This window comes from Lytechinus pictus, chromosome 17 (assembly GCF_037042905.1).
Source record: "Lytechinus pictus isolate F3 Inbred chromosome 17, Lp3.0, whole genome shotgun sequence".
Classification (NCBI taxonomy): Eukaryota; Metazoa; Echinodermata; class Echinoidea; order Temnopleuroida; family Toxopneustidae; genus Lytechinus; species Lytechinus pictus.
The window spans coordinates 3,009,626-3,024,670 of NC_087261.1; the positions used below are offsets into that span (position 1 = coordinate 3,009,626).

At 33.9% G+C, this 15,045-nt stretch overlaps 1 protein-coding gene across 2 annotated transcripts; it reads left to right on the top strand.

Annotated features, from left to right (window-relative positions):
• Nucleotides 1–332: 332 nt before the first annotated feature.
• LOC129279940 (uncharacterized) lies at nt 333–9,352 on the top strand. 2 transcript variants are annotated; one of them, XM_064112246.1, is made up of 7 exons: nt 333–915; nt 1,546–1,629; nt 2,480–2,757; nt 4,194–4,281; nt 5,969–6,079; nt 6,503–6,605; nt 7,273–9,352. In XM_064112246.1, the coding sequence occupies exons 1-7, from the start codon at nt 804–806 to the stop codon at nt 7,808–7,810; spliced, it is 1,314 nt and encodes a 437-aa protein (XP_063968316.1). In that variant the 5' UTR covers nt 333–803; the 3' UTR covers nt 7,811–9,352. The 2 variants fall into 2 exon arrangements, with proteins under 2 accessions (XP_063968316.1, XP_063968317.1); XM_064112247.1 differs by lacking the exon at nt 5,969–6,079 and having other exon boundaries at nt 338–915; nt 7,273–9,339.
• The last annotated feature ends 5,693 nt before the right edge of the window (nt 9,353–15,045 follow it).

Below are 15,045 nucleotides of genomic sequence, written 5' to 3' on the forward strand. Positions count from 1 at the left end.
GTATATGCTGCATATCATTAGTATTTAACATCATCATTCTGGAATAAAGTCAGGCAATAAACTTCCTTATATAGTGACGCATTTGGGGTTCGAACCGGACATCCCCTAGCCACAATGGTCTTTCACGTCTTCCGGTGGTGACGTTATAAACGCTCGCACACACACCCTCATCCCACCCAACTCCCTCCCACACCCACACTTAACACACACACAATGAAAACATGAGGTATGCATCCTCTTCCTCTGTTGACGCTTTTGCATAATTATGTAGGCACATTCATTAAAACTTCGGTCCCTGCTTTATTAGTGTATATAGGCCTATATTCAAAAGCATGAGAAACACAAATAATGTAAATTTGGAACGTACCAGCACGGAATATCATCAGCTAAAATGTGTAGGTCTACCCATTAACTGTATACATATTTACAGCGGGTTGTCAATGCCCTACACTAATATTCCTACCGGATATGAAAAGCTCTTTGATCATGTTGATCGAAAAAGGCCTAAACTTTTCCTATTTGTAGGCTGCGTTTTATATTCAAGGAAACAGGAAGCAATGAAACATAAGAACCATAGTTTCTATTCAAGTGTGAGGCGGATTTACATCGAGAAAATTAACAGCAATTAGAATAATAATTGCTACCACAGCGCAAAGATTACAAAATATTTCTAAAAACCTGCATGACTGGCTACAAACTTTATGTTTTATTCAATTTCTTTTACCATCAGTAGGCCTTCATTTGGAACTTGAATATTGCAATGTAATGATTTTTGCTTGACTGGTTTGGACGTGGTGGAACTGATGATATTTCGATACCATAACGGCCAAGGAAACAAAATGGTGCTCAGGTATATAAATTGTACGGTCTCAGTTCTAGTGATTTTATTGGAAATTCTATCGGCCCGTGCTGGATGTAAGTTGAATATATAGTTTTGTATATTGTTGATTTCCTATTGTTTCGATTATTGCCTCTTTTTGGGTGAATCTTTTTGTTACAAACAGATAATTGGGAGGCCTAAATAAATAAACGAGAAAATAACATCCGTTGTGTAACATCTGTTATTTCCGTTACACTTCAATTCAATTTTTTCAATTCAATTCAATTTATTTTTCATTCTTCAACATAATACAAATAATTACAAGATAATTTAATTCAATTTAAATAAATTAATAATAATAATACAAAATTTGGTATGGGTTTTTTAAAAAAATCACAGATCAAAAGAACTTGCCAGTCAGGTTAACTTATTGATGAGATTAAGAAAGACAAAAAAAAAAACCTTTCCAAAATAAAGCTATGCGAAAGGATGTCAGTATCTCGGTGAACGAAATATCGTACCTGCGTGAAGAATGTTACAGTCACATATAACATGTATAAGGCAAGCGACACCAAATCAACTAAAGATATTACTTCAATTCAAATTAAAATGCAATCGATTGGTTTGGAGTAAGACATGTAAGTGTGTCTCCCGGGTGTGTCTGTGACACTGACATTGGAGAGAAATTAATATTAAAATGTTTATTTAAACATTTCCTAATACAGCGTGGAATTGCACATTCGAATCGGGTGACTGCGGGATTACTCAATTAGGGAACGCAATAAATCCGCATTGGACTGTTCGAACAGGTAGGTCATGTAGGTGTGACTTGTGTAAAAGGTAGGCCTATACATGCCATTATAACCATAGTTAGCTAATACCTTGGTCACATTTGCTCTCCGGCGGCCGTACGGCGAGTCGAAAACAGCCGTTTTATTCATTTTTATGCACGCCACCTATATGTAGCTCGTGCATAAAATGTTAAAACGGCTGTTTTCAACTCGCCGTACGGCCGCCGAAGAGCAAATGTGACCAAGGTATAAATACTCATTATATATCAGTTGTGATGCAAAAGTCCGTGGCCCAATGAGCAAAGGAAAAAAAACAGCAGTTCGCAATTATGCAAAACGTGCGAGAAAAAAATATTTTGTGATATATGTAGAAATTCATATCATATTTGACTCTTCCAGTTCCTTCTTTTTCTTCTTGGTGCTAAACAATTTTTTTAGCTTTGCTTTGCCATAACGTCAATGATGGAATAGTAATTCATTACTGACGTGGAGATAGATCACTTTGTCTAAAATTTGGTTCTCGTCGAAAAAAAAAACGGTTTTAGAATAAAACTTTGCAAAATAGAAACAAAAAAAAGTCTGAAGACGGTCGAACTTTTTTTGTTTGGGGCCTTTAAACCCGTTTAATTTGGGTTGGGGTCGCGTGCACCCCTATTAATATAGGAAAACTGCCATGAAGTGTAACTATTATTTAGATTATTTTGTTCCGCCTTGGTTGTGAAATGGCGCCTCGCAATTATACTGTCGAGTTGGCGCACTTTATGCTTTGATTAGCGATTGAATTCAATGACCATTGCGTGTCATCTGTTGAAATGGTTTGTAGGATAATGTAAACTAAATAATATCCAATGCATTACATTTCTCGTAGCTACAAGTGGAAGCAAGTACTACAGAGCAATCATTAATAAAATCTCCGATCGTTCTGGAACGTATGCAACATTCAATCTACCATCTGTATCGTATCCGAGTTCTAGAAGTGGTATCTTGTCATTTCGTTTCTTTTACTACACCAATGACCCGAGCCCGCTGTATGGATCTTTAAGAGTCACAGCTTGTGAGGGTGAGGATCCCATCTTTAGTGAGGGTGATCTTCCAAGGCAGTGGTACTTTAGACAAGTACCTTTCACCTGTGCATCATCTGTTAAGGTATATCCCCACGTGATTGAAGTCTTTAAAGGAAAAGTCCACTCCAATAAAAAGTTGATTTGAATAAAAAGAGATAAATCCAACAAACATAACACTGAAAATTTCATCAAAATCGGTTGTAAAATAAGAAAGTTATGACATTTTAAAGTTTTGCTTAATTTAAAAATAAAACAGTTATATGCACACCCTGGTCGGTATGCAAATGAGGAGACTGATGACGTCATCAACTCACTATTTCTTTCGTATTTTATTATCTGAAATAGGAATTATTCTAATTTTCTCCTCATTTTCAAGTGAAACGATGATTAAATCCTCCCTGAACATGTGGCATTAGCATTGTTTAATACGATGTGGTTCAGTCAAGTTGGTCCTTATTGTCAAATTCGTAAAAAATAAAATATTGTACAAATCAAACAATAAAAAACATGAGATCTAGTGGGGAAAATCATCGACTATCTCATTTGCATGTCACTCAGTTGTGCATATTACTGTTTTGTGAAAAATAATCGAAACTTTAAAATGTCATAACTTTCTTATTTTACATCCGATTTTGATGAAATTTTCAGTGTTGAGCTAGTTTGATTTTTCTCTATTTATTCAAATTACCTGTTAACATTTTTATGGGGTGGACCTGACCTTTAAGATTACGCCCCCCCCCAAAAAAAAAATGAATAAATAAATAAATAAATAAATAAATGATAATAATAATAATAATAATGATAATATTAATAATGATAAATAATAATAATAATAATAATAATGATAATAAAAAATATCGAACTAGAAAGTAACTTTGAATGAACATTCAATTGGCCAAAAAGAATATAACGTTAACTTAAGATTTAATATGGACCCCACCCCTCCCCCATTGCTGGGGCGTTGGATAAAACTGATAATCAATTTGTAATTTTGAATAAAGACTTTCTTTTTCAATTTTTGAAATCGTAGCATGATTAAAGAGAATGTGCAAGCACGAGACATGTTGTGTCGAAAGTATAAACTGAAATCAAATATTCATGGGTAAGATAAAATTTAGAGAAAGTTTACCGATATTGAAAAGTCGGATCATGGCCTTGACTGGGAGTATATTGCCACTCTTCAATATGAAAATATGAAAGTAAATTGTGTCCTTGCATTCTGTTCTTTTATATATTCAGTATATAAAAGAACAGAATGCAAGGATACAATTTACTTTCATATTTTCATATGGCCCTAAATAACGTGTGCAAAAATCGTGGAAATGTTTATTGTGGAAAATGATAATTTCCGAGAAATTGCATTTACTCTGCATTCACCAGCCAATTGGATGTTTAATCAATCATTTTACAATACAGATTGGCAGACTGGACTTAAGATGGTTTCTTTTTTTATCTGTCAATGTTGAATAGTGTATAAGTTCTGAGGATATTGGAACTGATAACCTTTTTATTCTACAGATATCTTTCACCGCTATCCGAGGGTCCAACCCAACGACCATAGGAGTTGACGATATTAGCTTGACAGAAATACGACATACTACAACTGGTAAGTCCCCTTAAATCCAAAGTCAGTGCATGCCTTTTGAATGATTATGTTGTAAAATATTGCCCCATTATCTTTATCAGTGAAATACCTTAAAACTCAAGTCCACCTAAAAAAAAAATAGTGATTTGAATCAATAGAGAAAAATCAGACAAGTATAATGCTGAAAATTTCATCAAAATCGGATGTAAAATAAGAAAGTTATGACATTTTAAAGTTTCGCTTATTTTTCACAAAATGGTTATATGCACAATTTAGTCACATGCAAATAATAGAATCGACGATGTCCCTCTATTACTATTTTGTTTTTATTGTTTGAATTATACAATATTTCAATTTTTACCGATTTTACCAACCAACTTGACTAAAACATAAAATGTTAAACAGTTGTAATTCCACATGTTCAGCGTGAAATAAAACTTTGTTTCACAAGGCAATGAGCTGATGAGGAGAAAAATAGAACATATCATATTTCATATGATATAATACAAAAGAAACAGGGAGTGAGTGATGCCATCAGTTCCCTCATTTGCACTTTGACCAAGATGAGAATATAACTATTTTATGAAATTAAGCGAAACTTAAAAATTTCATAACTTCTTATTACACATCCGATTTTGATGAAATTTTCTGTGTTGTGCTTGACGGATTTTTCTTTTTTTATTCAAATCCGGGGGGGTGGGCACTTACATTGAGGAGTGGATACCATGCGCGACCCAAAAAACACGTAAAAAGGATGTCTTTTTCAAGATAGGGCACGTTACGTACGTAACGTAATAAGGGTGACAAAAAAACTAAAATAATGAAAAAAGGGTATCTATTTCGCTAGGAAAGCTACGTGTTTAGGGTCAGATTTGCGAGGGTATAAAAAAATTAAGACTAAAATGTTTTATAAAGGATGTACTTTTTGCCCCAACAGTCAACACTACGTGTTTAGAGTACGATTTGCGCGAGGTGTGGGAGGTGGGGCCGTACTATTAGCCTACTAAACCCAATGATGTAAAGGTAAAACCGACGACCATCGTCCGTGACATAACAATTACTTGTTTAGGGGGTAGGGTTTCACACGCCAATACTTGCTAAGGGGTGCATTTTCAGAATATAGAAAATACGTGTTTAGGGTGCTTTTCGAGACCCCATGGTCGCGCATGGTATCCACTTGTCAATGGAAGTGGCCCCCCGGATTCAAATCCACTTTTTGTTGGGGTGGACTTTGTCCTTTAAGAATTGTACTTTCTGTGCATAGACTCACTGACACCAGACAAACAGTGGAGTGCTTACTTCAATTGTATTACTGACAAAATGAAAAAACCTAGGTACAGTGGCGTACCTAGGATTTTCCACAGGGGGGGGGGGGCAAAACCGTCCACCAAAAAATTTGACAAGCAAAAAAAAAAAAAAAAAAAAAAAAAAAAAAGGTCTTCGATAAAGTATTTCGTACCAGGGGGGCATTAAAGGTCTTAAAGCTCGTCAGGGGGGGCAAAAAAGGTTTCTCAAGCCCGTCAGGGGGGGCAAAGATACGTTTTTGCATGGGTTGTGACTCGTCAGGGGGGGCAGAGTGCCCCCCCTGCCCCCCCGTAGGTACGCTAGTGCCTAGGTACTATGCAATAATAAGCAATTAATTTGTTTCTTATATTTTTTTCGACCATAGATAAAGTGTACTAATGTTCTGTCTCCCCCCCCCCTCCAGAATTGGTGACAACCAAAACTTTGCAAGCAACAACCGCTTTCGCAAGAAGTAGTTCACCGACTATGTCGACTCTTGTTTTGAATACCCAACGTGCTCAACGTGGTTTTACAAGTATGGCCGTGGAAAACACACTCTTATTTGCATATCGCTCCTCATAATGAAATTGAGCAAAATTTTTGACCATTTACCTCCGATTTTGTTGCAGATTGATTAGCGTTTATATACTGTTCCTCCTTTTATTCAAATATATTTTGGGTTTCGGTAAATTTAACTTGTGAACAGTTTTTTTAGGCAGGAGATATGGAAGGTAAAATTAGGTTTGGACATCTATTGAGAATAAGTTGGTCATTGTGGTATCTTATTTGTAGGCCTATTTGCAGTTTGGCGCAATTTGTATGATTTTTTTTTCTCCAAATCAAATATTTAATCAATCGTTCTCAAGTGTTCATGACATAAAAATAATTAACTTGATTAATATCAATAATCATTGCGTCTAATCTCTTGAAAATGGTTCTGAAATGTTATATTATTTAGGTAGCGGAGGATCGAACGGCGCAGTGGCACCTGCAGTATCATCAGTCCTTTGTGTTATTGGTATTTGCTTGGTGGTGACATGCTACGTCTTCTGGAGAAAGAGGTATCATACTTTCGTCATCAATTTTCGTGTTCCTAGATATCACAGTTTATTTCATTCCAAATATATAGTAAAGAAAAGTATTACATTGATATCGAATGTCATATGATTCGTCATAATTCATCATTTATAAGCGTATTCATTGGTCCCCAAACATGCCTAAGCAGACGTTCCTTGATTTGGTTTAGGCTTAGGCCTATATCTTATTCCGAATGTTCGGGATCCCTAAGGATTTTTATTCCCGAATAGTAACATTCCGTATACCAACATAAGCGTTACTAAACAAGACTAAAAAAGGGATTCGTTGATATTTGTCGCATTATTCCAAAGGGTTCGTCAATCTGAAAACGAACTATAGTTCGTCATCCCAAAAGGCAAAAACACCCCGGCCCTTAAAGAATGTCCTTCTATCATGTCTTTGCGTTGGTGTGGGTGTGTTTGGGGAGGGAGGGGGGGGGCTTGTCACACTTATTTGCCCCTCCTGACCTTTTTTTTTCATAGGCCAACGCCACTGCCCCTCACCACTTACTATACCTGGGGTGATCCGAAATACAATCAGTGAGAGGGTGAAAAGGGATTTATCGAATAATCAAGACATGTTTCTCTCCCCCCCCCCCCCTCTCTCTCTCTCTCCCTCTCTCTCTTACATTAATGATATTTTGCACAACAGACGCGGAACAAACAAGACCGATGATAAAGAACCAGGTAACAATGATGACCTGTACATCAACCCAATATACTCATCCCAGGATACTACTCACTTCAAACATGACCTCCTGACTCGGCCTCCTGTAGGTACCCATCCTCAAGAAACGAACAAAGCTCAAGAAGATACAGAGGAATGCGTGGAATACGAAGGATATGTCGGGCAAGGTTCTCCTCTGCACCGTTGTCCTTCTTCAGACATTGATCTTAGCAGATATTCAAATAAACGCGATCACTCTAGTCAAGAAGGGCGATTGGATGTCGGCATCGCCGCTGATGAGGAAAACGAACAAAGCTCTGATGATCTTGAACGGGTTACAGAATCACCGTTTTACGAGAACTATACAGCATCGGAGACCACATATGAGGCGAAAGGGGCACCTATGTATTACAGCTACGAGGGCGGTAATAGTGGACAAGGGCAAAATTCTGCCACTGAAAACGGCCGGATTGAGGACTTTGAACCTCTATATAGCGAAGAAGTATATGGCGATTTTCAGTAGGGAACTGCCATTTTGTATCCGGATCTGGTATTTCTAGGGAGATTGTGTTTGGGGACAATAGATATTAAAAAAATATAAGATTTTGCTTTTCTTGGACTTTCAACAATTTATTTGCCTTTCACTTACACATATTTTTAGATTTATTTTATTTTAATAGATTCTTCTTCTGCATGTAAATGTGTTTCTTAACATCATTTTGACATATTTCTTGAACTGACTCTTAACTTGAAAAAAAAACTATAAATGCAATTCTAGCATTATTTTTTTAATATACATCACTTCGAGCAACTTAAGATTATTGTGAACATGTATTGTTTTTACTACTATAATATAAATTTCATTTGTATCGCAGGTTATGTCAATAGTATATTCAACTTTAATTATGTGAGTATGTATTTCATTAATAATATTTTTTTTCAACAAGACAAATATTTTGTACTTGAGCATTTAAAGGTACCAGACCCGACTAGCATTCATGCTATTTTCTGGTTCTGGTTTCCTGTAAACTATTATATTTCATTCTACTTCTTTGATGATGTACGGTTTTTATGCTGTATTTGTACTTTTTGGATAATAAATTCAATTTCAAGATCAATTCCTTTCATGAGGGAAATAGTGTACGTTGGACATGCATTTTATTTCAGTATCATAAAAATACCTTCATTTTCAGGGATATCAGGATTTCCTTATTTCGGCTCGAGATAATCAGTGTATATGTATATTCTAATTAATAGCATCCGTGTTGTGCTGAAGAAAAATGTTGATTTGAATCAATATAGAAAAATCAAACAAGCATAATGCAGAAAAATTCATCAAAATCGGATGTAAAACAAGAAGTTATTATGACATTTTAAATTTTGCTTATTTTTTGCAAAACAGTTATGCACAACTCATTGATATGCAAATAAGAGAGTTGATGATGTCACTCACTCACTCACTATTTCTTATGTTTGTTATTGTTTGAATTATACATTAATTCATTTTTACAGAGGACAATAAGAACCAACTTTACTCAACCATAAAATGTTCAAACAAGGGTCATTCCACATGTTCAGTGAGGAGAAAACTTTGTTTCACACAATGAGGAGCAAATAAGAATATTTCATATCATAAAATACAAAAGAAATAGTGAGTGGGTGGCGTCATCAGTCCCCTCATTTGCATACCGACCAGCATGACCAGGATGTGCATATCTGTTTTGTGAAATTAGGCTTAACATTAAGATGTCATTACTTTTTTATTTTACACCTTATTTTGATGAAATTTTTAGTGTTATACTTGTTTGATGTTCTCTTTTTATTCAAAACAACTTTTTGTTGGGATAGATTTGTCCTTTAAATATACGAAACTTTGGAATACCATAACTTTCTTATTATGTGTATAAATATTCGATATCTTGTATTGCATTCATTGTTATGTTTAGATGCTGTTGCATAATATCGTTTGATCATACAATGTTTATTTTGTTAATATATTATCTATTTTTGATCGTGAATAAAACCAAACCAAACTTACGTTGCAATTAATTTCGATTGAATTTTCAAAATTTGTGTTTGACTTTTCTATTTGTCGGCTATATCGAGAGTGAACTGCTGCGAACATTTGATATTTGAAGGATATATTTCTTTCATCAGTTTAATTCTTTCAGATGTATTAATCAAGAAATATGCATAAATATGGCACGGTGACACATTTCCCAGGCAACCACTGTAAAGCAGAACCGTTAGGGCCGATATTTCAAACTATTATAAACTAGTAGACACGTTATTTTTTTTTTTTAAAATAAGTGCACACCGAGTTACCAATAATGCATATAGCATTTCCATTTATTTGAAAGCAGGATAAAAGAGCATTGTAGATTAAATGCCTTGCTCACGGGCATAGGTGCCGCGGCCTGGGATCGAACCCCGAACTTTCAATGTATATATATAGCCATGCGCCTTAGACCACTAGGCCATGGCACCTCCTCATCAGTTGAATCATTTTAGTGTTTGGTGCCCTCTCATGTTGAATATTTCACTAAAATTGTCAGATATGTGTTTGATCTTTTTATTCAACTTTCTAAATGGCAGTATAGGCCATACAATCCGATGAGTGTGTTCCTTTGTTGTTCTCACACATGAATACACACAGTCGGACAGTTTAAAATAATTCATCATAATGAGAGGCATGTAATCTCTGTAAGATTGCATCTCGACATGACGTTAAATCCTTTTTGAGAAGTTTCCAACGTAATATTTTCCTCAATAGATAGAGCTAAGTACGTTATATCAAACGACTGAATAGAGCTTATTTAAAATGCTCAGCATTTTCACTTTCTCGCAATAAAAAAGACTATGCCTTTTTGTAGTCTCTTAATACCCTCATGTTGTGAGGCAAATATTTTGAGGGGGTCAGATATATCGATATGGCGTATCGGGAAAAATATTAAAAAGAAAAAAGCGAGCGAGCAAAAATGTCGACATTTTTATTCCTAAATTCCACATTTGTGAAAGATTTTTACACAATATTCAGACAATGATATCATATTTCATCCTTCCCTTTTCCCTTTCTCTCTTTTTTTCGTGGTCTGTACACCACTGTGAACAGGATTTTATTCATTTCATTTATTTCATTTTCCATTTTCAACAATCATTTACAAGAAGTTTTGTTACATACATCTTGATACATAATCAATAAAACAAGGAAACTTTATAATGTGTATTACCATACTAGCAGGTCGGAAACGGAGAAAGCTGCTAAAATTCTAATCTTGTAGACTGCAGCCTCCCATTAAATATTCGTATAAACAGTGTAAACAAAACACAAATACAACATGGTAGAAATATGAGCATAAATCCAGTTGAATGTATGGTAAAACAAAAAAGAAAGAGAAAATGAAAAAAAAAAGAGATCAATATATATAGTCTCCAGATTATTTCCCCGGCACTCACAGCGAATATTACGGATCAACAGGAAAACGAAATTCACAAGTCGCGGTTCGTAATGCTGATTAAAACAAATTGAAAAAATATAATGTATGAGAGATGAAGAGTAAAATAAATAACGAGTATCTTGGAAACACTTTCTAAATTTAAGTTTAAAAGAATTTAGGCTTAGGAAATATTTGATAGTAAGAGTGCCCCAAAGTCCCCCAAAGTCTTGGGCCTTCGAAAGTAAATATTGATTTAGCAAGAATTTTCCGGAGTAGAGGTAATGAAATTCATCAGATTGACGTGTGTGGTATTTATGGATAGCTTTGTTCCTGATTAATGAAGAATCAAAGATTCATGTTAGCATATATTATTTTTAATTATTGATGCATGAATTGACCCAAATTATATTGATATAATGTTTTTGCTTTTAAATCTTATTGTCGATAAACAATTGGTATGTATATGGGATCTCCAAGACATATCAGAAATAACACGCAACGCCTTTTTCTGTAAAAGTAAAATTCTTTCTAGGTATGATGTATTTTCATGATTATGCGCGAGCATTAGGGCGAAGTAAAAAAAAAAAAAAAAAAAGTCGGAGCACAGTGTGGCGCATGTGGCAAAAAGTTGCTTTATATAAGTCCCGAGCGAGCGAAGCGAGCGAGAAAAATTTTTGCTTTTTCATGAGAATTTGAAGGTGATATTCATAAAAGTATTTTACACTTTTCCCTTGCTTTTCTTTCTTTCTTGTCTTTCTGTTTTGATTGGTTCTAGAACTTTTTCAATCTTTATTTCGCAAAATAAGATAAAAATACAAAGAAACATCAAATAATGTGATTAGATAATAAAATAAATTGCGTGGCTTTCCATGAAGGTTATAAGAAACCTGTAAGGCTGGATCGCCAAAACATAGTAAAACGACAACAATATTGAATAAAAGGAAAACAGAATGTCATATCATTATAGTAAATACAATGTAGGAAAAAGGAGGAAAAAAACAACAAAGAATACAAAAAGACACGAATCGAAGGAGGGGGGTAGATATGGTACAAGTAATGCATTGATATCAACTGCGAAAATTAATAATCATTTACTAGAAAATTTTTGTACTGTTTTCTAAAGGATGATATAAATTGTGAATTAGTTATTATTTGGGGAATCTCGTTCCACTGTTTGGGACCTACATAACTCAATGATTTAGCTTCGTGACTAGACTTGATAGACCATAAATGAAATTTATTGGAAGAACGGGTATTATGATTATGAACTTGATTATTGTATTGAAAAAGATCTGAAAAAGGAGTGGGTAACAACCTCTTCTTGTACTTATACATAAATATTGCGAGTTCTTGCTTATTAATATCATATATATTAAGTAAAGACAATTTCTTAAATAAAGGTGCGGATGGTGCTAGGTAATGGGAATTCGGGTAATTATTCTTAAACATTTCTTTTGAATTTTGAATATTGAGTCCAATTCATATGAGGTTACATTGGTAGCCCAGACAATATTGCAATATTTTAAATAAGGGAAAATTATGGAATGGTATAGAGTTATCAGATTTTTATGAAGTAAACTATGCTTAAGTTTGTAAATTAAACCAGTATTCCTACTTATCTTATGTAATACATTTATCATATGGTACTTAAAACTCAAAAAATTATCCAATGTGACACCTAAAAAGTTAATGGAATTACTTAATTCGATACGTTTATTGTCGATATAAATGTGAATATGAGCGTTGTCAATTGGATTATAATTATTAGATTTGTCAGTATGGGTTCGTGTTAAAGATTTATTTTTATTAAAATAGATGCATCTAGTTTTATTGATATTCAGGGACAACTTATTTGCTTTCAACCAGTCGGAAACATTTTGGAGTTCATTGTTCAGGATGTGGATGGTATTATTTAAATCTTTAGAAGAATAAAAAATACTTGTGTCATCAGCAAATTGATAAAAGGTTAACAATTTAGAAGATTTACAAAGGTCGTTTATATATAAAAGAAATAACAAGGGGCCTAAAATTGATCCTTGCGGTACCCCAACGGAAACATTTAATGAAGAAGATAAGACACCGTGGACAAATGTATGTTGAACCCCATTTAAAAGATAATCCCTAAACCAGTCTAACGCGATCCCTCGAACTCCATATTGATTAAGTTTAAATAAAAGTAATGAATGGTCCATAGAATCGAAAGCTTTAGATAGATCTAAGAAGACCCCAATTATATGTTCGTCAGCAATAAATGAATCCATTATTTTTTGTTTAACTTTTAAAAGAACATGCTCACAGGAATAAGTGGGTCGAAATCCGTATTGAGAATCACTTAAGATATCATTACTGTTTAAAAACTTATGTAATCGATTATATACTAGTCGTTCAAGCAATTTGGAGAAACATGGTAAGAGGGATATTGGTCTATAATTTACAAATTTATCGGGGTCATCTTTCTTAAAAACGGGAATTACTTTAGATTCTTTGAGTTTTGAAGGTACTTTCCCAGTTGCAAAAGACAGATTAAATACGTGAGCTAAAGGCAATGCAATGGCATATATGACACGCTTAACAACTTTACAATTTACGTTATCAATTCCACAACTTGCACTACTTTTAAGGCATTTACAAATATTAATCAATTCATTTATATGTACAGGTGATAAAAAGAAGGAACCAACCACATTTGTTCGACAATAAAAGTGAGAAGAATGAATAGATTGTGGGACCATATCACTAATATTTTTTCCAATATTTACAAAATACTCATTGAATGCATCAGATATTTCAGATGGTTGAGAATATATTTTCTGATTACATTTAAACACTTTGGGGATTAGATTTTTCTTCTTACCTAATAACTCATTAATAGTTTTCCATGTCTTTTTTTTATACTACTCTGATTCATATATAATATTTTTTTGTAATATTCTTGACGAGATATACGAATGATATTAATAAGTTTATTTCTAATTTTTTTTTAATTTTCTCTCGTTACTGGCAAGTCTAGTTTGGCAAAATATTTTGAAACATTTATTCTTTTTTTTAATTAATCTTAAAATTTTGTTGGTAACCCACGGTTTTCTATTTCTTCTTCTCCTTTTTTGTTGTTGACGAGGAAAATGTTTATCATAAAGTTTGATGAACATTTTCATGAATAAATTATAGGATTTGTCAGCATCGATACATGCTAGTACTTCACTCCAGTCAACATTATACAGTTCAACAAAAAAACTATTGATCGTTGATTCATTGATTTTCCTTGAAGTGTAATATTGGGCTGAATCATTCTTAAGAATTCCTTTCTTGTAACAAAAAATTGGCATGTGATCAGTTATTGGAGAATAAAGCACACCCGAGATAATATCACTTTCATTTGTTAATACATTGTCTATAATAGATTGAGATGTATTAGTTACACGAATTGGCAAGTTAATTTTGATATAAAAGCCATATTGTGCAATTGTATTCATTAAGTTGATAGTACTATTTGAAGTCATATTCAATAAATTGATATTATAATCTCCAAGTAGATATATTTGTTTGTTTTCTTTTTAAAGTTTTTGCAATAAATCGGAAAAATATTCAGCGTATTGACGAAGATTAGATTTCGGGGGCCTATAGATTATTCCAACTATAATACTTTTAACATTAGGTATATTGATTTCAATGAAAATAGATTCACACGAAGAACATGTCGGATTTAGATCATTGCGTAATTGATAGAGTAGTCGTTCATCTAAATATACTCCAACGCCTCCTCCTCTACCGTCTTTTCTATTATTATTGATAAAGTTATAACCATCCAATATGAACCGATTTTCGTTTTCTGAGTTTAACCAAGTCTCGGTTATACCTATAACAGTAAAATTGAAAGAAAGGCTGCTCAGGTACGCAGAAATTTGATCGAAATTTTTTACCATGCTCCTCGAATTAAAGTGGATAGCACTGAACTGTACCAAATTAGGGTCAATAGATTCTTTGAAGTCATCGTCGGAATAGTATTTGCAATCATTTACATATTGTTGATCAAATTCAAGATCGAGAATAGGAGCAGAATCATTTAGTCTTATATCTTCACTCATATTATTTAAATCATCATATGTTATAAGTTGATTGTTAGTTTGATTTACACAGTTAAGAAAATCATCATTATTGATAGAGTAGAATGGGAAAACAGAACACAAATTAACAGGCATGTAATTTTTCAACAACAACAAAATAAGTATTAGAATTAAAGTGGATAGCAAAAGATGACTTTTGGGGGCTGTGGTCCAAACCCTTCCATACGACAGTGCCATGCGGGTGGGGTCCGGGGCAA